At 43.7% G+C, this 22468-nt stretch overlaps 1 protein-coding gene across 1 annotated transcript; it reads right to left on the minus strand.

The window, feature by feature from the left end:
* Nucleotides 1-239: 239 nt before the first annotated feature.
* On the minus strand, nucleotides 240-21490 carry GXYLT2 (glucoside xylosyltransferase 2). Its single transcript, XM_064724364.1, has 7 exons — nucleotides 21208-21490; nucleotides 15091-15280; nucleotides 14767-14898; nucleotides 8794-9045; nucleotides 7290-7413; nucleotides 4020-4192; nucleotides 240-3425 (listed from the first exon to the last, which is right to left on the minus strand). Exons 1-7 carry the CDS (start codon nucleotides 21387-21389, stop codon nucleotides 3243-3245), a joined length of 1236 nt encoding a protein of 411 aa, XP_064580434.1. The 5' UTR covers nucleotides 21390-21490; the 3' UTR covers nucleotides 240-3242.
* Between the last annotated feature and the right edge of the window lie 978 nt (nucleotides 21491-22468).

A 22468-nucleotide genomic window follows, 5' to 3' on the forward strand; every position in this document is an offset into this window, starting at 1 on the left:
CACAGCTGGAGCTGCAGCATGACACACGAGCACTTTGGGGGAAGTTAAATGTATTTGTCTCTTTATATCCAATATCAGACTCTTTCACTACAGTAAAACTGTAAAAGAGGAACATTTATCTGTGTTCCCTGCTGTCAAACTCGGTATACACACACTAAAACACCACACCTACAAAACTCTATCCCGACCAGACCAGCACAAAATCTTGTATTTAAAAGAAGACTAGTAAATTAAAGAGCTTGCTTAAAATTTCATTTATTTGTATTGTAAGCCAAGGGATCATCCTCAACTCAGAAATGCACTGCTCAGCCTCCTTGGGAGCTGTAACAATCAGTGCACTTGTCAAAGAAAAATCCACAAGCAATTCAGTGACAGAGAAAAGGGACATTTTTTACACACGTGCTCGTGCTGTGCACACACACACACACTGAGCAGTTTCCAGTTTCCCCTGTAAGCAAAATGCTGGTGAGCTCTATCCATTATAACACTGGAAATAACTAAAACACAGGAGAGGAAGGGGAAATGAGGACATAAAGTCTTTGTCAGTATTTACACATCCCATTATTAAGATAAATGAAGGCTAATTAACATGGAATTAGCCACAAGTATGAAATGCAAAATGAATTAAAACTGGTTTCTAAGTAAGATGAATATTACAATCAAGTACTGTTAAAAATAAAATATAACATGGTTTTGGAAGCTGTAGTGAAATATAAATTAATAATTCTACTAACAACAAAAAACAAAGTTACGTAATTGTTTTAAAACACTTTGGAGAGCTCCAATTATTGCTTTTTTCCTCAGAAAAAGCCCAGCAGGGGGGAACCTCCCCCATTCTTCCTGCCAGCTGATATTACATTAACAAGAGTCTTCATGTTAAAGCAAGTACTTCATATATTTAATAGCTGTTGAGAACACAACTCAGTTCTTCCTAAACAAAATGTAGCACCTCCTGTGAACATAAAAAGCACTGCTTTAATCTCTTATCAGTTCATATGCAATAATGCCTTTGTTTTGTAATGAATTCCACTCCTTCATTTGAATGTGCCTGTAGTTGCAGGGTTCTCTGTGCTGAATCACAGCTTACACAACCTCAGCTTCCCAAACTCCAGAGCCTCAGCACTGGGGCTGCAACTGTCTGGGCAGCACGACTGTGCTCTGCAGCTCTCTGTGCCTTGGAGACACCATGGAAATCAGGAATTCAGCCTGCCCAGCATGCAGCTCCACCAGCTCCTTAGATGTGGCAGCTTTACCCTGACACTTGAAAATAAAGACCAAAAGCAAGCTAATACTTCATACAAGCTCTCAGAATTGCTGGCCTGAAGGTTTACCTGTCATACATTATTTTAGACTTTTTAAATCAGCAACTTTACCTTCTTTTCTCTGCCTTCTGGTTCTGAAATCTTCAATGCTTATTTGGGTTACATTTCAAACTTCTCTCAGTAGGTAGAAGCGTACTCTTGCTTAAAAACTGGCAACTGAAATAGAAAATCCTAAGGCAAGTTGGAAAGGCTCAAGTTTCAATGACTTTCTGGCTCCCAGGCTCTCAATGAGTTAGCTGCCTCTGTCCTTCACATGTCAATTTACACTCCGGTGGCAAACACTGCGAGATAAGGGCTGGAGTCAGAGCACATTGTTTAACCAAACTGTGATTACGCCTTGCAGCAGAGGTGCAAACAAGGTTTCTGTTCCTGTCACTCCTGTGAGTTCCTGCAGTTCTGCTGTCCCTTACTCCAGGCCCCTGTCCCAGTGCTCAGCTGCCTGCAGCCCTGCTCTCTGCCAGGCTGTGTCACACATTCTCACACTCCAGGCCTTGGGAAAACCTTCCTGGGACTCCACCCCGTGCACAGGCTCTTATCTGGCAGCCTGGGATGGCACCAAGGTCGTGTTTTGCCTCCTCTCAGAACTGCCACACAAGGAGAGAGAAATGTGTGAGACAAAAGGGAGACTCCTGGTGTTTTCTTATGAAACCCTGACTGGATAGGGGAGAATGCCCTAAACTGCAATTCCTCAGAAATCCTATTTTAACTTTGGGAACATATCCTTTCCCTCACCCACAGTCCCCAAGAATTTCTCTCTAACAAATGTACGATACATGTACAGGATATCCCACCTGTGCCAGTTTTCCTTTCATTAGGGGAAGGCTCCATTATCTCACCCAGCTCCTACTTTGCCTGTTAGATACAAAAATGAGCAGTTCCAAGTAATGGCTGATGTTTTCTGCTCAACAGACTTGAAAAGTAACATCATTTTCTCTGCTGCTTCTTCCTTGAAGCACTCCTACACACACCCATGGGGCTTACACCTAGAAAATGCCCTCGGGGAGTCTGCTCTTGGATCACTGCTCTTCAGGAGTGAGTCTGCTCTTGGAGAGCTGCTCTGCAGGAGTGTCCTCACTTCCAGTTCCCCAGGGAATGGTCCCAAGCATCTTTCAGCTACTGCAATTTAAATAAGCTCTTTGCGCTTATCACAAGACGATGATCATACCTTGGAAATTAAAGCTAAATGAAGTATTTTAAATAAACATCAAAGCCCTTTTGTATCCTCTTCCACTTGGAGGCTATTCATTTTGATCCCAGCATAAAGGTCTCAACTTCTCCATCCCTGGAAGTGTCCAAGGCCAGGCTGGACAGGGCTGGAGTAACCTGGTCTAGTGGAAGGTGTCCCTGCCCATGGCAGGGTGTGGAACAAGATATCCCTGATGGTCCCTTCCAGCCCAAACCATTCCAGAATTCTGTGGTCCTGTGATCCCAGAAAAGGAGTGCCAAGCAGAAATACATTTCCACGCAGGAGAGGGGAGTCAGGGGCAGCACTGGCCATTCCCCAAGGCAGGGATGGAAAACTGGCAGTGGAATACTGCTGTTACTGTGCAGGGAATAGCACTTAAAGAGGAGGATGGATCAACAGTACCTGGGTTTGTACTCCTCACTGACAATAGTCTTGGACTGTGCCTCTTGCAATTCAATTCACATTACCAAGCCAGAGAATACATTCTTAAACTTAAGGGACTGGGGTGGCAGGCCACAACTGTACTCCACAAAGAAAGGATTCTCCTGCTGCTCTCAGCAACCATCTCAGTAGGCTTCTAGGATTTCCTGCTTTTTGTAATTTCAAGGGTTATTAGAAAATTGGAAAAAGAAATACTTTAATTCTGAGTTTCAGTAAAAGAGTTCATATTCTTCATTTATATCCTTCATGAAATGGAGTGCAAGACTTAAAACTTCTGTGTAAGAGAGCTACAGTTAGTATTTGTGGTTGGCCCCCAAGTACACAATGACACGATTTTCATACACCTTCTTCATTGTTTTCTCAATTTGCTTCAAAAACACTTGTGGAATTCTCCCACATAAAGTGTGCACTGTATCCAGAAACCTCGACTGCAGAGGGTAGTACAAGGACTGGAAGAGATTGTCTTCAAATGGAAACTAAGGAAAAGAAACAAAAAAGAATTTTTAGTTTTCAGTAGTTGTGAAAGGGCAGTGTGTAAGTTTCTGTAAGAGAAAACCTTCCATAGGTAGGGAATGTCTTGTCCCTCACCTGCTGAGTGTCACCAACTCCATCACTTCACATCCTGCCTGCCTGAGAGTGTGCACTTACAGGTATTAATGTAAAGATACTGTAAGGAAACAGGAGTTTTGGCAAGCAGACACACAACATCCCAGCCTCTGCCTATGGATAAGATTCTGCCCTCTGTGTGCCTGGAGGCCTGAGGTGCTCAGGGAGGAGAAGCTTTCCCTGGGAATTTATGGACCAGAGCAGCAGCCCCAGCAGGAGAAACTTCACTCCAGCTTTTCCTACCTTCAGTACTACAGAAAAGCAATTGATCAGCCTTTCTGATTACTATACTACAAAAGAAAAGTGTTTAAACCACCTCAAATGCATGAGAAGCCAAAACAACCATGTTCATTTGTGTCTGGTGGGTTTTACCCAAACACAACCACCCATCCTGATGGCCGGCAGAGCAATGTGAGTGAACCCACCCTGGGGCACAGGGAGGGCTCTGTGGAGGCAGCACTTACATCCCGGATCACCTCGTAGAGGGCCTTGAAGGTGGGCTGCTTGTCGTCGTGGTAGACGCCTCTGTTGCCGTGCAGGATGGAGACGCCCTCGTCCTCGGCGCCCCTGCAGTTGCTGCCGTACATGCAGTGGTCAGGCCGGTAGTTCCACTGGCAGGGGAACACGTACAGACACTCTGCCCACGGCAGCAGGCACGGGGAGGGACAGGAGACACGTCAGACAGGAGTTACAACCAATCAAACCAGCCTGGCACCCATGGTCGGGGAATGCCCACAATGCAAGTATCCCCAACAGAGCCACCTCCTTCCCTCATGGCGACCCCACTCCCCAGCTGCTGGTCCTGAACTGTGCCCCAGGACAAGGAGGAATTGAGAATCTGACTCCATGTTCTTAGAAGGCTAATTTATTATTACATTGTATCATATTCATATTATATTAAATTATTATCTTATTATTTTATACTATATAATATTTATATTATACTATATATACTATACTATAATATACTATTATATAATATACTGTAATATAATACAATATACTATATTATACTATACTATAACATAATATAACATAATATACTGTAGTATAATACAATATACTATACTATACTGTAATATACTATATTATAATATACTGTAATATACTATAATATACTATCATATAAAATACTATACTATACTATAATATTTACATTATATATTTATATTATATAATATATGTTCATATCTATCTTGTATATGTATATTTAATATCATATATTTATATTATAAAATATATAATATATAATATATAATATATTATATATTATATATTATATATATAATATATTATATATTATATATTATACATATTATACATTATATATTATATATTTATGTTTATATTTATGTTTATATTTGATTGCATTATATTATACGGAAACTATACTAAAGAACAGAGAAAGGATACATACAGAAGGTTACAAAGAATGATAATGAAAAGTCATGACTGCGTCCAGAGTCCTGACACAGCTGGATGGTGACTGGTCATTAAGCAAAACAATTCATATGAAACCAATGAAACAACCACCTGTTGGATAAACAATCTCCAGACCAAAGCAGCAAAACAGGAGAGAAGAATGAGACAATATTGTTTTCATTCTTCTCTGAGGCTTCTCAGCTTCCCAGGAGAAAAATCCTGGGCAAAGAGGATTTTTCAGAAAATCTGACAGTGCCACTGAACAGACAGGAGAACACAAAATCTGGGACTGACCACAACCCAAGGGGGCCCTTCAGAAAGCTGCAGTGAAGAACCCAAGCAGAGAGCCCACAGCAGGTGGCAGTGTCCAGCACCCTGGGCCTAGCAAGGAGTCCCCAGAGTGACAGGAGCGACTGGGGAAGCACACACAGCACCGGGCTCATGAGAAATCCAGCTCCTCCTGAAGCCAGCAAGGGAAAACTTGCAAAGCATATCCAGGGTTTGCTGCCGCTGCTGTCACAGGGGCCATGACAATTTGTTACACAGCAGAGCATAAGGGGTGGTGTATTTTATCTACAGCCCTTCAAAGAGTCATCATCCATTAATTTCACAGGTCTAGGTTATTTAGAGTTGAGCCTAATTTCTCAAAAGGGCTCATAACTCCCCTTCTCCTGGCGATTTTTTTTAAACTGCATGCACACAGTGCTTGCAATCTGCTTGTCATAAATCACTCCAGTCCCTGCAACCTTTCTGCCTCGGCCCTGGGGAACAATGAGTGATGGCTGGTGCCAGCAGGGCATGGCAGAAGCACTGAAGATTGAATTCTTCCCTTGGCCTTTCCCAGCTCCCCTGGAAGCCTGCAGCTGGTCTCGTGTGGTTCTTGAAAAGCAGAAGAAAAACTTTCTGACCTTTTCTTCCCTTCAGGCCTCTCCAGCAGAGTTCTCCAGAAAGGGAGAGCAGACTTTGGAGATGGGCAAGGGAACAGAGCTCTCTGTGGTTTTAGCTCACATCCATAAAAGGCACCTGCAGCACTCTTGGCCAATTCCCCTCCCAGCCATTTGTAACAACCCAGAGCTGAAAACCCCAGAAAATCCAGTTTTCTGTGCTAATGGTACACAATTCTTTCATTTTCTTTTCTTGAGCAGTCTGGTATGACACAATTCATAAAAAATTCTTTACCAGTTCTGAGGAAAGGACAGACTGTGGTGCAGAGGAGTCTCCACATGTAGCTTTGATAGAGAACACTCACCACAATATTGAAGTTTTTTTGCAGTCTTTGTTTCTTTCCTGCACACTTCAGTGTCTGACTTCACAACTAATCTGGCTCCATATTTTTCTTTCTCCAGGAGACCATGCTCCCATAACATTCATTTCTTTTTAGAAATTAATTCCCATTCTATTTTTCCCTAGGACTGGGGGTAATCTATGGGACAGTGATGTTTGACATCTGTCTGCAGTAAACAGATGTTTGCTTTCTGCTTTGCTTCTCCTCACCCCAGCAGTTTGCCTGGATTTGGGTATATCCAATTACCTACCCTGTGACTCCTCAGAGAAAAAGCAATGGGAGCAGAATAAATAAAGATAATTCCAAACTTGGTTTATTCTTAAGATAAGTTAAGGTGACACGGTCACATAGGAAACCAGGAGAAGCAGTAGGGATGGACACTCAGCATCCATTTAGAAGCATGAAATGAAATTCTCAGCTTCTCTGGGAAGTGTGTGCTATGCTAATCCCTGCATTTCCCACCAGCAGGACATCAGTGACATCATCTGGTGCCTGCTGAGTCAGGTCACTCAGCTCAGAGGCTGGAAGCTGCTTTAGATGAGATATTCCAATGGCTGTGTCCACTTTCTGTCTATATTAACTTTGTTACTGATTTGCATAAGTATCACAGGTCAGTTGAATTTCAGAAAAAGTGGGCTTAGCTTTGCAGAAAGTTTGGCACTTTCACATTCAGATAAATATCTGAAACAAAAACATTTTTGCAGCTACACCCTGGTCCAGTGACACCCTGAAGCTCACACTTGACATGAACTTCACCCCTTCACTTCATCATTACTTTTACACCTCATTATTTTTTCAAACCTCCAGAAATCAGATTTATATATTCAATGGAACCAAGTCCAAGCCCCATTACCTGCAGCAATGTCAGAAATGTTTTCATAGGTTAAAAATCCTTTGAGGATACAGTTACAGAGTAACTCCATACCAGAGTATTTATGCATATTAAAAATAACAAATAGCAGTTAAAAAATCAAGCTCAAAATATTTTCCCAACACAGATAATGAAGACTCCAAGATCATTCCTTACCTGGGTTAAAGTAAAAAATGATATTTAGCAGATCCTGGTCTCCCCATGTGATGTAATTTTTGTACTTTTGGTACAATGGATACAACATTTCCTCCCAAGTCAAGCCACCTGGTACCAGACTGTTCTGCAGGGCAGGAAAACAAAAGCAAGGGGTTAAAATCATGATCAGTGCTGTGGTATCTGACCCAGAGTGGGCACACACAAATCTCTAAGCTTTGCTAAGCCATGCTGGACACCCAGGTGAAAAGTGAAAACCAGCCAGGAAATGCTGGACCTGGACAGGGCTGTGACAGCAGAACTCCCTGTGTTTATCTGGACAGGAAAACAAAGTCTCCTGGGCCCAGCTCTGATGTCAGCTCCTGCTATTCACAATCTTCCTATTCCAAGTAACAGGAGGGGAAAAAAGTGAAAAAGTGGAAAATGCAGGGACAAGGTGAAAACCAAGGTATAAAAGCAAGGAAAATTACAGACTAAAGATCATCCTCCCTGGGAATTATGGTAGGAAGAGCAATGTTTGGGGTTTTTTTCCTCTAGCTGTTCCAGTAACAATGTGGGAAACCCCTGGCATTGTCAGAGGAACCCCTTGGGGTGAGCAAAGTTTTAGTCATTACAGAATATGTGCTCAACAACACAGATTTGTCATGGAAACGCTCCCTTCACACTTACACCAGTTCACAGAGTCACTTATCTGCAGCAGGATGTAAATTCTATTTACAATAGATATAAAAATCACCAATTTCTCTGGATATTCACATCAAGCTTTCCAATTTTAAAAACAATACACCAACTGCACTGAAGATCTGTGAGCTTGTTCTGTCATGTACCTTTTCAGTGAAACATAAGAAATTGGGGAAGCCATTTTTAACACTGCTACCAGTCTGCTTCAGCTGCAAGTTCTCACTGTTCCAGCCTTGAGGAAGTTTCATTTATTTTAATAATCATGTTCACAACAGCTTTTAGTATCCAATTACACACATTTCGTATTTCTCTGACTCTTTGTATTCCAAACTTCATGCAGAAGACTGAGCTTTCCAAGATGTGAAAACATACAGCATTTGCAGGGAATGCCATGACTAAGGAGAGGAATGATGAGGAGGACTCCATTGATATCAGAAGGATAATTAATTACTTTATTATACTATATTATTCTATATTATATTATATTACATTTAAACTGAATCTGCCAAGCACTCAACTCTGCACACCACTGCACAACAACTTGTGAGTGTCAGCCAACAGTCCCAACACACACACACTTGGCCGTGACAGGCCAAGGAAACAAAACACCATCACTCTGGGTAAACAATCTCCACGTCGCATTCTACTTTGGCACAAACAGGCGTAGCAAACGAGACAAGAATTGTTTTGCTCATTCTCTGAGGTTCAGAGAACGTGAACCCCAGAAACACTCTTGGGAAGACTGCCTCGCTTTTCTCTGCGAGAAGAAACGTGGTTACACAAGCACAGCAACCCCGAGCGTGTGCAGGAGCTGCACCTCCCTCACCTTGAAGCGGGCGCTGCGGATGCGTGTCAGGTTCATCAGCATCACGCCCGAGTTGAGGCCGGTGCTGCCGTAGAAGGGGTGCCGGGCGAAGCGGCTGTACCAGCCAATCTTGGGCATCTCGTGCTCGGGGGCCATGGCAGCCAGCTGCGTGGAGTTGAACTCCCTCAGGAGCTGCCAGATGTCATCGATGGGCCTCAGGAACAGCACGTCAGTGTCCACGTAAAGCAGCGAATCCACGTCCTTTAAAATCACCTTTGGGGTTTGCGCACGGCATGGGAAGCAAACCAGAGAGGCAACAAACACAAAGGTTAAAGTAAAAGTCCCTTATGCCAAGAAACTGATCATTTGGAAGAGGTTATTGATTTATCAGCTAAATGTAACTACACAGAGGAACAACAGTTACCAGATTACTGGCTTCTTGTTTGCTGTGGGGTTTTTTTGAAATGCACAATAAAGCAGCGACTAGAGCACTGAGGCTGGATTAACCTTCCTATGAAGCAGCAATTCACTGAGCTCCCAAAAATACCTGCAAGGAATACTTAGTACCTGTTCAGAAATTACATGTAAATAAAATGTATTTACAGAGCTATTTTCATGATCTCCACTGGCAGAAAGGGCAAGCCAGGTAACCCAGGAGACCAGAATATTTAGATTTACCTTCATATATAATTAATATATACAACTGCTTCACATTAATCAAGACAACCCCATTGATCACCAACATATGTGCATCCCCCTGAAGAACAAAATTTGGTTGTTAAACAGAAATGTCACATTAAAATACACCAGGTTGTACTCTGAGCTCTGTTACCAGATTCTGTATAAAGAATAACCACAGTAAAGTTGGTCAGGTCAGAAGGGTGTAACTGCAGATTAGAGCCAGGATATTTCAGCGGTTCCTGCTGACCATGTTCCCCCTTGTGGCTGCCCAAATCCTTACACACTCCCTCATTAATATCCATGGAGGGACAATCACCTGGTGCTTCAAGTCTTTGTAAAGGAATAAAGATCATTACCTACAGCTGACCACCAGTGCCAACTGCATTTTCATTGCTCTTCTTCATTATTTGATAAAACTGTCCAAAATTTCCTTAAGTACTGAAATCTTCTTACTTTAAGTACTGAAATCATCTTACTTTGGTCTAGCCAAAACCCCTATTTGCTTATCTCTCTTTCTTTGAAAAGCAAACCCAAAGGGCTTTGGATTTTCACCATGTGGAACACAACAATCACTCTCTCATCCAACTGCAATAACATTAATGACAAACTCTCCTATTTATGCAGGTGAAAAGAAATTCTACCAAAGAAATTGGGTTTTACATAAATTCTAATGTATTGTGACTGAGGATTACCTTGAAATAAGAGTGAACAACATTAGGATTTATGGGTGGAAAAGTGGGTGAAAAATATCACCTCTAAGCATGCTCAACAGGAATCCACTAAGATGCCAAATCCCTGAGTAAAGACTTAAATGAGATTTTTCACCTGACTCAACACAGTGGGATTCAGACTGACATTTAGTCAAGTTTAACAAATCCCTGACCTGTATTTCTGACAGGATAACTACATGTTCTTCCTACAGAACAGGGCAGCCAGGAGAAGGAACTGTCTCTGCATTTTCAACAAAAGTTAGGCTTACAACAAACTCTAAGTAAACACATTCAACACAGTCCAGATCTCTGCTGGATGGAAGATTATAGAAATACAGCATTTTCTCACAAAAACCCCACAAACCACCATGTGGAGGTATCTGTAAGTAAGTGACAAAAACTGTACAGTAGTACACTAAGAGCTCAGAGTAAATATTGGCAGATGTTAAGTATCCTCAAGTCCAGTATTAAAAAACCAAACCAATAAAAAAAGACAGGTACTGTAAGAATAAATCAATAGAAGATTTATTTAGAAGTCTAAAAGGAGGAAAGGTTGTCAGTTTAAGGATATTCTGGGTATTGTGTATTAATTATTCTGCAGCACCTAGGAGCCCTGATTCATAGGGATCTGCTATATGAAGTCACATCAAATCAAAATGCATTAGAAAAAGAAAAATTACCCCCAAATTTAGTCTGAGACAGGAGGGAACACTGGAATACAAGCAGAGCAGACTTTGCCTGTGGATCCATAGCACACTGCAGACCATGTAGGATTTCTGTCTAAGAGGGCCATGGTAAAAAGGCAAATTGAGGCATTTTCCAGCAGGAAAAACTGACCCCAGTTCAGGGGGAAGTTTAATGGGTACCTACAGACCCTCCTCATCCTGCCCAAGCATAAGTCACAACCTGACCACTGCTTCCTCCAGCAGAAAAACCCATTCTTTCAGCAGCTTTCAAGACAGAAATAAATCTCAATCTGTGGAAGTCCATGGACTGTTATAATTTTCCTACAGCTTCAAGCAGGTATTGCAGTTCTTTGTGCAGTGCCTGCCAGCACCTGGCCCCACCTTGCATTCCTCCTCTCAGGATTCACATGCTCTCCTTCCTGCTGGTTAAAAGATTCTTCTTTCCTGTGTCCAAGGTGTTGCCCTGCAATGACACCCAAGTGGCTAAAAAAGAGCTGTGCTACCTCCTTTAAGCCCTTCCCACTTTCACATGTTGAGTGTTAAGACTCCTTTAAAAGCTGCAGATGTCAGTTTGAATTGCTCACATCACTCCTGGCTGTGCCTTGGGTAGGGGGGATTTAATTTCACCCACTGCAGCTGTAGGAGTTGCTCACAGAGCAGGAACCTCAGTGCAGGTTACAAGTGACACACAGTGACCTGGAGCAGGAGCTCTGCCAGGCTGTGTCTGGAGGTCTGAGCTCACACAAACCATGCACACACACCTGACAGCCTGGGATTTTGGAAAGGGATGGCCAGAAACACAGCAGCTTGCTCTGCTTGTCTTCCCCTTGCTCTTACATCTTAAAAGTGTGATTTTTCTTTTTTTTTCTTTTTTTTTTTTTTTTTTTTTTTTGCAGCTACTTAGATTATTCTTAGTAAATCTGTCAAAAAGTTCTACATAGAACTGGCTATATTTAGCCTGGCACTTCTCTTAAATACTCAATTATCTGTAATTTGGTTTCACAACTTCTGTCTCCATAGATTCTCCCTGTGTTAGCAAGGTTGGCAAAGAATAACACACTCCTGAGTAAACACACACTGGTGCACTGTGAAGCTGGGCTACCTAAGGGTTTGTGAGGGCTCATGGTGCAGCTTAGCACAGCTTTATCCAAAAGTAGGGACAAATCACCAAGCTTAATGCTAGCGTAACAGTGCCACAAAGTTGATTACTAAACCTCACTGTGGTAAGAGATTAACTCAAGTTACAGCAGAGACTTTTGTTTAGATAAGGCCCTGGCATCTATTCCCCCTGGGCTGGATACTTGAGCATCCCTCAAGAGGAAAGCTGCAACACAGGGATATTGCTAATCTATCTTAAAAGCTCTTAAGTAGATTAAGTGTTTTGAGAAGGGCTCTAAATGTTCATCCAAAAATCATCCAAAAATCCCTTAGGCATTTCAGGATACTTTAGCTGATTGTTTCGGTAGCTCCAGAAGAGCAGCACAGAGACAGCTGCAGCCACCCTGAGGGACCAACATCCCTGGGAGCAGAGGATGTTCCTCACCTGCTGTCCCAACACCCGTGGCAGGAGTAAAAAACAGCTCTCAGTGACTGCTGAGAGCACTGCCCTCCTAGATTAATGTTAAAGTTTCACTTTGTGCTTACAAAAAGATCTACATCTTCCTCCCTGTGTCTCTACAAATGCCCTGGATGGTTTTGCTGCTGCAGAGTGCAGCAAGAGATTCACTTGTGAGATTACACAGAGGCTCCATCAATGTCCCCTGCATCCAAGTGGCAAATGTGATGTCTCAGAATGCCTCTGAAAAATGCAGCATGCTGTACAGTCTTCCTGAATATTTCAGCATCCTGGGCAGAGTCAACAAGTTGGGAATGTGCACTCCAACCTGTGCCCAGGACAGAACAGTTCAGTACTGCAAACTGCAGGGTCACATCCCACAGCTCTGCCTTCACCACTGGGTAAAAGCACTGAAAGGTTCTTACCCCATTCTCCCTGAACGCATTCCTCACACCCTCCTGTCCACTTTCACACGCCTGCTGGTGCTGCAGAGGAGATTTCTTTGGCAGGAAAGGCACTTGTGAATCAAAGACTCGCATTCCACTCGGGTTTAGCATTATCAGGAGCAAGACAATTTGCACAACTGAGAGCTAAGCAGCTGATAACTACTGCTCTCCTGGGGTCCTCCCGAAATCCAGGCACATTTCATGCTGCTGCAGGGAAAAGTGCTCTCAGTTCAGAGAAGGGTGAAAAATACCCAAACTGATATTCTGCTGGCATTTATTAAAAATAAAAGTCAAACTAGTTCTCTAAACCGTGAACTAGTGAATACCTGGAACCCTCTGCTCCCACTGTGTGCTGACAGTTCAAGTGGCATATCAGAACCCAGTTATCAAACACCAAAAAACCAAATTAATGGCTGGAATTGCCCAGAAACAACCTAAGGTTGTGCCAGCCTGTGAACTCGAGCCCCAAACCTTGAGGGTCCCCCAGGACATTTGCCACCTCAGCTATGATGATGGCTTGTTTATTATACCCACATCAACTCCGTGTCAGCTGCAGCTCCTCTCGGACAGCCCCTCCTACACAAAGCCATAAACCTCAGCCTGACCACACACAGCATTTTGCAACTGCCCCTAGAGAAACAAACATCCACAGCTGCCCCCTCATTCTGCTAACACAACACGCAACAGTCTAATACTCCTTAAAACAAGTTACTGGAGGAATTCAGCAAGGTCTGAGTGACAAAAAGGGATCAGTAAAAGCGCTGCCCAGCATGAATGCATAACCTCTTTCTGTCATCAGAACAGTGAAGAGAAATAAAAGCTAAGTAATTCTTATTAGTCTCCCAAAATGACAGAAAGTATCCCAGAAGAATAGAGATTTCTGTTCACCTAGGACATCCTGACACTGTATGGAACAAGCTAACACTTAGGGATTATCTTCCAGGTGATACAAATATTTACTCAGGGGAGAGAGGATCCCTGCTGCAGTTGGAGTTACTTCCAGCCCATCTGGCCTTTGTGCTGTTGATAGTCCACCCCTAAATGGCAGATCAGCAGAACTGCTGACAGCACATATTTTCTCACATATGTATTCACAGGCCACGTATCTGGACATGCAGCTGTCTCTGATTGCTTCCATCTGAGAGGGGAAAAGATTTCTTTGTCCCCCCTCCACTTCTCCTGAGACAGCCATGAAGAAATCTGGACCATGTGAACAGCTTGTCACTTCACTGGAGTCACCCCAATCAACAGCAACCCACGAGGTATTTTTGATAGATGTTCTCAGTTCCACAGAAATTGCTTTACGCAATTCAACTGCTGATATGCAAAATTGGTATCAACACTTCCCTTCTCTCCAAGTTTACAACACTGAGTATAAAATAACTTTTCAGTGAACTTGAAGAGTCCAGGATAGACCAAGCTCTTGCATGAAATCCAACTTCAAACACACAGGAATTATTATCTTAAGGGCAATTCTAACAGTCTTGGAAAAAATAAGTAAAACTCAAGGAAAAGGGAATGCTGAGAGCATCAGTTTAAGGGCTAACATATGGAAAGGAAGATGGTGGGTAAAGAGGACATGTAAAGAATGTTATTTACAAAAGGCACCCAGCATCTACCCCAAAAGATCTGCCCTGACAGAGGTCTCACATTTTCTCTGGAGTCTGGAGAGCCCGAGAGGCTCATGGAACCAGAGACAAATCAGAAACACACATCCTTTGTTAGCCAGGAAAAAGCCAGGCTGGATTTCTGCGTTGTTTTTTTTTTTTTTTACAGTGTCTTAAAGTTCAGACTAAAATTATCTTTAAGCAGATGTTTCAGCCTGAAAATGGTTTTAATATTATACCAGCAAAGCTTCCTTTCTGTGGAATTAACCTTTTCCTGAAGCAACCTACTCAGGAATGCAGGTGCCTTACCGGAAGAAAGAGGCGCTGGGCAGCACATGGTTTGAATAACTTCTTCCATTCCTGAGCATTTCCTACTGAGAAAGTTATTGGGTAAATGTTGAACTCAAACTTCTTTGTATATGAGGAAGGCCACTCCTTTAACTGAAAGACATGGTGGGAGGAAATCAGACACTACATGTTATAGAGCTTTTGTTAAAAAATGCATGCATAAGGAATTTATAAGTGCGGACAGCAAGCAACGTGCTCAGCTGCTACTTGTTAATGTCATCTTCTCAGAGATTTAAAACTTACAACTATTTATTTATTTATTTACCAAATGACAAAGAAACTCACCTTTGTCTCAAATTGAGGCTTAAGGGAATCCTCAGCAAAGATGTGGAAGCAGAGCCTCCTGCTGCTGAAGAGAACTGCTGATTTCAGCATGATCAGGGTCTCCTCCAGCCGGTCCCCACATGCCACCACTGCCAGATGCATGCACTGCAAGGACGGCGGCTCCTTTGGATGTTTCTGCTCTCCAGGCTTCCTGAAAATTCAGGGATAGGCATACAAAAATTACTGAGGTAGACATGAAGAGAATCCCTGATTAACAGACAGCAGGGTTCGTTTTATTCTTCATCATTTTGCAAGGGACCAGGAGTTTTTTTCTGGTTAGATATCAACAGAACAAGCAAATAGCATGGTAATTCCCGTCCATGGTACAGATCAACAGTGTTACAACTGTAACATAAAGAAAAAGGCTATTTTCTGTTATTTCTACATTTCTGAGCTTGCAAAAATCACTGCACTACAGACACAGATGAAGCCAATTTCACTTCACCTCAAACCAGACACCACCTTGCTCTGTGCAAATGACAGCTCTTTCCCCAGCCCAGAGGTCACAAATCCAGAACAGTTACAGCTACCCAGCCAACTTTCTAACACAATGCAGAACACACAACTGCATCCAGCAACTTCATTTCCTAGCCCATAATGGCTAGATTGGAAGAAGACATCCATACTTTTTAAAAAACCCATTGCATCCATATGTAAATTGTTCTAACAGTTAATTAATTTTCTATTAAAGATGCATGCCTTAATCCTTGCCTGAAGGTACTGGCAGAGTTTCAAAGGACTGCTCTCCATATCACCCCATGGAATCCATGAGACTTTGCTAAAATAGAGATTTTTGAAAACAAATACAGTCACATATCCCAGATGAATCAGACTAAATTCCAAGGGCCAAACTGGGATTTTCACTTAGCACCCACCTGTGTGGGCTTTAGATACATTTCATCCAGATATAAGGAACACAGCAAGAGGCACAATGAAGCTTCCTGCTAGCCAGAAAAATCAGGTTCCCCTGGGGAGCTAAAGACCTTTTGAAAGCAGTCTTTTGGTTCTGAGCTTAGTGTGGAGGTAAAAATTGCATCCTCCAGGAATGCTTGCACCATGGTGTATCCACATTCCAACACAGAGGGCACTTAGCCTCCATCACACAGGATGGAGCTGACCAAGCCACCAAATCCCAGGCACAGAAATCATTCCTGGAGAGTTCAAAAGGCAAATCATAGATCACTGCCTGCTCTGGACATACCTCTGAGCAGAGCACATCAATCCCAGCCCTGCTCAGAGCACACAATTACACACACAATTAATCACTGGAGTTAATGCTACAAACAGAAGTTCTAAATAAGGACAAAAATGACAGTTTAAAGCTGTTATTATTTTTTCCAGACACTCTGTGTAACAGCAGCATTCTACCCTTCAGAGTAACCCACCTCTGTGTAAAGGAACACCAGGCACTGACACTTCACTGACTGTACACAGCAACACGTTTCATTAAGGGTTTAAAATCTTCTGCTTTAGTCCTAATTAACCCCCAATTTCATCAGTGTATAAATAATGGAATATTACATCTATGTGAAGTGGTATTTACTTTCCAACCTATTAGTGTAAAAATTGCTGAATTATTGAAGTGAATAATTAGCTGCTGATACAGATCACCTTTCCCCCCTTCTCTCCATCTGTGTAATGTTTCCCCTTAATTGAGCCTCTAAATCAAGCCATGCACAGGCTGGGAGCTGCTTTGATGTAGCTTCTGGCAGTGGAATTCACTGGGAGAGGGACTAAACCCTGCACTTTTATTGGAACATTTCAAAACCCCACACCAAAGCACTCAGCTTTCCTGGGCAGTTTTAGCCACAGTGAGCTCTGCATTATGCAGCTGTTCTGCACAGTGAAAAATCCAGTATGTGCAGACAACACTTCCAAAGGCCACACTCAGCAGAAGCCATCCCCAGTGAAAGCAGAATGCCTGGAAAGCCCATGGGAGTAGGGATAACAACACACATCCAACACAGACACTGTGGAGGAGAAAGCTGAGCCTTGGAGGTGAGGGATTTCCAATATTGCAGGGGTTCAGGAGCCTGGAGTGGCCTGAACTGGAATAAAGATCCCAGAAAAAGGAGATATTTGAACTACATCAGTCATAGACTGGGACACTGAGGGCAATAATCAGTGAGAGAAGTAGCAATGAAGTACAGAACTTTGGGACACAATATTTTGCATGTCCTTTGTAAGTACATAAAGAAACTTAAAGGACAGTGAAAACAAAGGTGAGCTGCAGTGGGAGACAGTTCCACAGCAGATGCATTTGACTGCAATTTTAACTTAGCCTTCAAAAAATAACAATTATCCAGAAGCCTGAGAAGGGCAGGTGTAGAAGAGGCAAAGTCAAAGTGCCTGGAGGGCAAACAAGCAGATCATGGCAAAGAACATCCCAACTCCCCTTCCCTGTTCATGCAGGCACCCCTTACAGGGCACGGAGAATGGAAAGGACAGGAGGAACAGCTGGATGGTCCCACCTGTAAAATGGGAACTGCTGTTACAGCTCTAAGAATTTCCCACCTCAAGAGACTCCCAAGACATTAAAAAGCCCAAAGACCCACAGAGTAATGCAATTATTATCATTAGCCAATTCTTCCTAACGTTTACATTCATTCCTTTATAATTCAACTTGTCTGTTATGAACAGTCTCTAGCTGGATTTTATAACCTAAATTAAATGTTTAAGCACACTGAAAGCAATGCAGAGACCTGGGCCCTAAAGTTTAATATGTTTGACAAGAACAAATACACAAACTAAGATTGAGCACTCCAGAAACCATCACAAAATACTTGCAGAACACATCCCCACAGAGTGGCTGAAGACCGAACTCGATAAGATGGAGCACAATGAAATGTTTACAGCAAAAACCTTCCAACAATACAGAACAACTCCCATCCAGTTGCTCACTCGTATTTTATTTACTGAATACAATTTCTGCAGAAAGGCACTGACACAGCAGGAGCAGCCTGAGTGCTCAAGCACAACAGTGTGCATTCCTAGGTCTTAAAGTTTAGATTACATGTAATTTTCTTATTAGTCACAGCCAAAGTGCCTCAAACATAATTAACCCAAAACCTGTCTAAATCAATCCAAATCCATTCAAAATAATGCATTCCCACCTCATTTCAGAGCCTGCTAATCTATTCAAGCCTTCAAATTTATTCCTGAAAGATAATGCATGCAGACACTTCCAAAATGCAATATAGCTGTTGATGTTTGAAACCTTCTTCCCATTATGATCTCATTTACTTTTGCAGCACAAACAAGGGTAGATTTAGGCATTGTATCAAAACTGGTGATTCACTGAACAGGCTCCTTCTCTGAGAACCACCCCTGAGCCAACGTCCCAACAACAGCTCCATGATGTGAAACACATTTTCTTGCACACTTTGAAATACAGATTTTTTAAATCAACGTTTCTCACTTTGCAGCAGTTGCACAAAACCAACTGGAGCTGCTGTCAATCCAAAAATGGTTAAAGTTTCAACCGTCTCCTACCGCTGAGAGAAAGGGAAAAAAGCCACTCAAAACCAGAATGGATGTTTCTCTCTCCTTTTATGAAGTGGGTTCTTTATGAAACAAGTATGAAATACTTGGGGTTTCAGCATGTTACTATCAAACCCAAGCCAAACTTGCATCTGTGCACACAGAGGCTGCACAGAAAGAAAAAGTATCTTGACAGGTTGCCATGCAAGGGATGTTTTGCATTGGAAAAGTTACATTCAGGGAACTAAATGTGCTGGAGAAGGTTCACCTCCCCTGCCTTGCCACGCTGGTTTAAGAGAGAGCTTGGTCACATCTGCCCTTCAAATGTAAAATGATCCTCCTGCTTTTTGATACTTCGCACACATGGGTTTGGCATGTATTTCAAATTCTTTATATAAAACAGTCTTACTGAAAGCATAGAACTTGCTACTTCCAACAGGAACGAGCAGTAAAACCACCACAAAAAAATCAAGTTTTCAAAGCTAACCAGAAACTTATCTAGATTTGTCAAAATTACCTAATGACCAAAGCAGGACACATGAATGGCACTGCTAACATTTGTGAAGCACCAGGCTAAACCAGCTAATGACATGTGCCCACATTAAGCTTTATTATAGCTTCTTTTGTTAAAAGAATTCTGCACTGCTTAAAAACTTAAAACCCGATGTCTTCTGATATTATGGGACAACAGAAAGCAGTATTACAAATCCCAGTCAAAATACAATTCATCTTCCCTGCATGATGCTGATTCTCATGAAGCAATATCAATCCTAAGTTACACCTTTGTTTCTCAGCTGAGCTCAAAACTTGCACCCTCTGACAAACCACCTTGACAAAACTGAATTTGAATGTTTTACATTCAAGTTCTGTCAATCACTCTGCAGTCTCATACAAGCATGTACACAGTAAGATCCTACAGTCCTAATCAGATTTGTTATCCTGAATGAATCAGTTAGATAAAGTGTGATCTCTTGCATCAAATAAAAAATAATGTTCCTTTGCTCATAAGGAGGAACTAAAATGATAATCATGGCCTGTTTCTTACAATCCAAATTCAAATCCCCCACAGTGCTTTCAGTTTAGCTTGGATCAGGCTTTCTAAACCAAGCAGACCCCACCACCTGATGCCTTTCCATCACCTCCACTTCAAACCACTTATGTCACACCCTCCCCACAAAAATTCCTTTTTTTATGGATACCCTCACCTGAATAAATTGTAGTAGTAACTAATATAACACAGAATCTTTCAGCAAAGGGCTGAACAGGACGTACAGAATTGTGCTTCTCAGTTATACAAACTCCTGCTGGGGCCAATGGTGCAGGATGACACAGGAAAAAACAACCACCAAGTCCCACAAACAAAATTCTGAAGAAAATGCACACTTTGAATACTAAATTCCTCCCCCCCCCCTTTTTTTTTTTTGCTATTGTGTTGCAGACCTTGTGAAAAGGACTTGCAAAGTCAACAAATAATCAAAAAGTTAGATAATGTCAAATTGTGAAAGATGAAGATGCCACTGCAAAGCGCTTTGAAGTGGAATGGCTGTTTACACTCTTTGGCAGTTCCACACTTCCCCGGTTCCCTCCTTCAGTGTTCTTCTTGATTTCCATGATAATCACAGAGATATGCCTTAAAGAAAAATGACTTCAGGAGGTACAGTTGCTAGCGGAAATAATCCTGCTTTAATACCGGCATTTAAATTCTGTCCGTGGCCCACTCTCAGCCCCAGAAAACATCTCCTGCATTCAGTGGGGTAACAATGCTGGGAGAAACCAACTGCTTTAATAAGTTAAGGAGTAAGAGCTCAAGAAACGGGAATAGTCTTTCATTCAGAACATCACTGTGAAATCATGAATCAGAGACACAAAGACATACCAAGTTAATTAGATATATGAGGTCACACTGACCATAATATAATTGGAATGCAAAGGGGAAAACAAGTCCTCCACCCACTGAAAGCTGCCCTTTTTCTCTACTAATTAGTTTTTTAAAAAATACCCTGCCTGTAAGGTGCTGGGACAGGAAACACACCACACCACGATTTAAAACACCTTTAAAGTTCTGCTGAATTAATTTACATCTAAAAAAACATTCAAAACAAAAAAGCTGCAAAGTTTAAAATCTGCCAGTGCCTCCGCAGTTCGGAACCCAGCGGCAGCACACGGAATGAGGAGCCGCATTCCCTTTTCCCTGGCAAACCCTGGGAGCGCACTCCGGAGGCGACAGCAGCCCCTGAGCGCACACAGCAGCAGCACAGTGCCCACGTCAGCCTCCCAAACAGGGCCAGCAGCGAGGGAAAAGCCGATATTTCAGAACCTGCTCCCGGAGAGGAGGGAACCCCCCAGCTTGGGCACGGGTAAAACCTTCCGTGGCACCTCCGGCAACTACGCTGCCAAGGAAAACGCGCACGGAAAGTTTGTACTTGCGAACCCCAGCAGTTCGCAAGGCTCTTTCATCGCCCATCGCTAGCGGGGGAAGAACATCTGGGAGAGGGAAGTGCCCGACGGGACACCGCCGAGGGGACCCGCGGGCGGGCACGGGCACAGCGGGCGGGGATTCCCGAGGGCAGGGGCCGGGGCACGGAGCTCCCCCGTTACCTGGCGCTGGCGCTGCCGCCGCCCGCGGGGCTCCTCCTCGGCGGGCTCCGGCCGAGGCGCGGCGGGCGGCGGGCGGGCGCCGAGGGCGCGGGCGGCGGGGCCGCGCTGCCCGCCAGCAGATAGAGCAGCAGCAGCACGGCCAGGCACAGCAGGGCCGCCGCCACCTTGCAGGGCCGCCGCATGGCCGGGTCAGCACGGCCGCATGGCCGGGTGCGCCCCGCGGCACGGCCGGGCCAGCAGCGCCGCACGGCCGCGTCCCGCCGGCCGCATCGCCTCAGCCCGGCCCGAGCGGGGACGTGGCCGCACGGCCCGGCCCGAGCGGCGCGGGGCGGGGCGGGGCGGAGCGGGCCGGGCCGCGCCTACCGTACTGCCTGGAGTAGCGGCCCGGCCCCGGGAGCGCCGGGCACGGCCGAACGCCGGGCTGTGCCTCAGGCTGGGTGCTCCTAACGCGGCACCCACCGCGGGTACTCCGAGGGAGCTTTGCTTTCACGGCTGCGAGAGCGTGAGTGTGATCAGGAGAAAAAGGGAAAACTCGTCTCGACAGCGCCTTTCCTCCGCCGGTGCTAACGGGGAAACCGAGCCTCCCTCCGCCTTGCTGCCCTGGTTTATCCCTTGCAGGCAGCGCGCACTCCTCATTCCATCTGCACCCAGGGCAGGTGAACGAGAAAGCGCAATGTTTGCAGGAGGAACAAGGCGCCACTCACTTGTGGGTGGCTTTGTCCCCGTGTGACCCATCCGAGCCAGTCTGCCGTGGGACATCAGCAGAAATCACAACACTCAGTTTCACAGAGGTAAATCCTGCTTGGGGTCATAATCTGATTTACGAACTGAAATGTACAGAATGACAAAAATAGACCTTGAAATGTACAGAGTGACAGAAATATACATTGAAATGTACAGAATAACATAAACAGACCTTGAAATGTACAGAGTGACAGAAATAGACATTGAAATGTACAGACTGACAAAAATATACATTGAAATGTACAGAATGACAGAAATACAAGGATTCTTGCTGCCCCGTGGAGCTGGAGAACAAGCTGTGCAAAGAATGGAGACACCAAATAGGAGAGAAGGGAAAGTGGAACCCAGTTTAGTACTAGAGGAACCTTGTGTCCCTCATGGAGCCGCTGAAGTGACTCTGGCATTCACTTGGCAGTGGAACTGTACAGCCTTTTACACTGTCACATCACAATGTAAATTACAGCCCATTTTACACTGCTCACACCACATGCCTTCGCCAGTGGTGTCCCAAAATGTA

The sequence above is a fragment of the Zonotrichia leucophrys genome, chromosome 12, assembly GCF_028769735.1.
Source record: "Zonotrichia leucophrys gambelii isolate GWCS_2022_RI chromosome 12, RI_Zleu_2.0, whole genome shotgun sequence".
Classification (NCBI taxonomy): domain Eukaryota; kingdom Metazoa; phylum Chordata; class Aves; order Passeriformes; family Passerellidae; genus Zonotrichia; species Zonotrichia leucophrys.

Excerpts from the sequence above, each read along its gene's own strand:
- GXYLT2 (XM_064724364.1), bottom strand. The coding sequence starts at position 21,389 with ATGCGGCGGCCCTGCAAGGTGGCGGCGGCCCTGCTGTGCCTGGCCGTG. Across the intron at positions 15,281-21,207 it reads GGCGGCAGCGCCAGCGCCAG|GAAGCCTGGAGAGCAGAAAC; the intron begins GTAACGGGGGAG and ends CTGAATTTTCAG. Across the intron at positions 14,899-15,090 it reads AGCCTCAATTTGAGACAAAG|TTAAAGGAGTGGCCTTCCTC; the intron begins GTGAGTTTCTTT and ends CATGTCTTTCAG.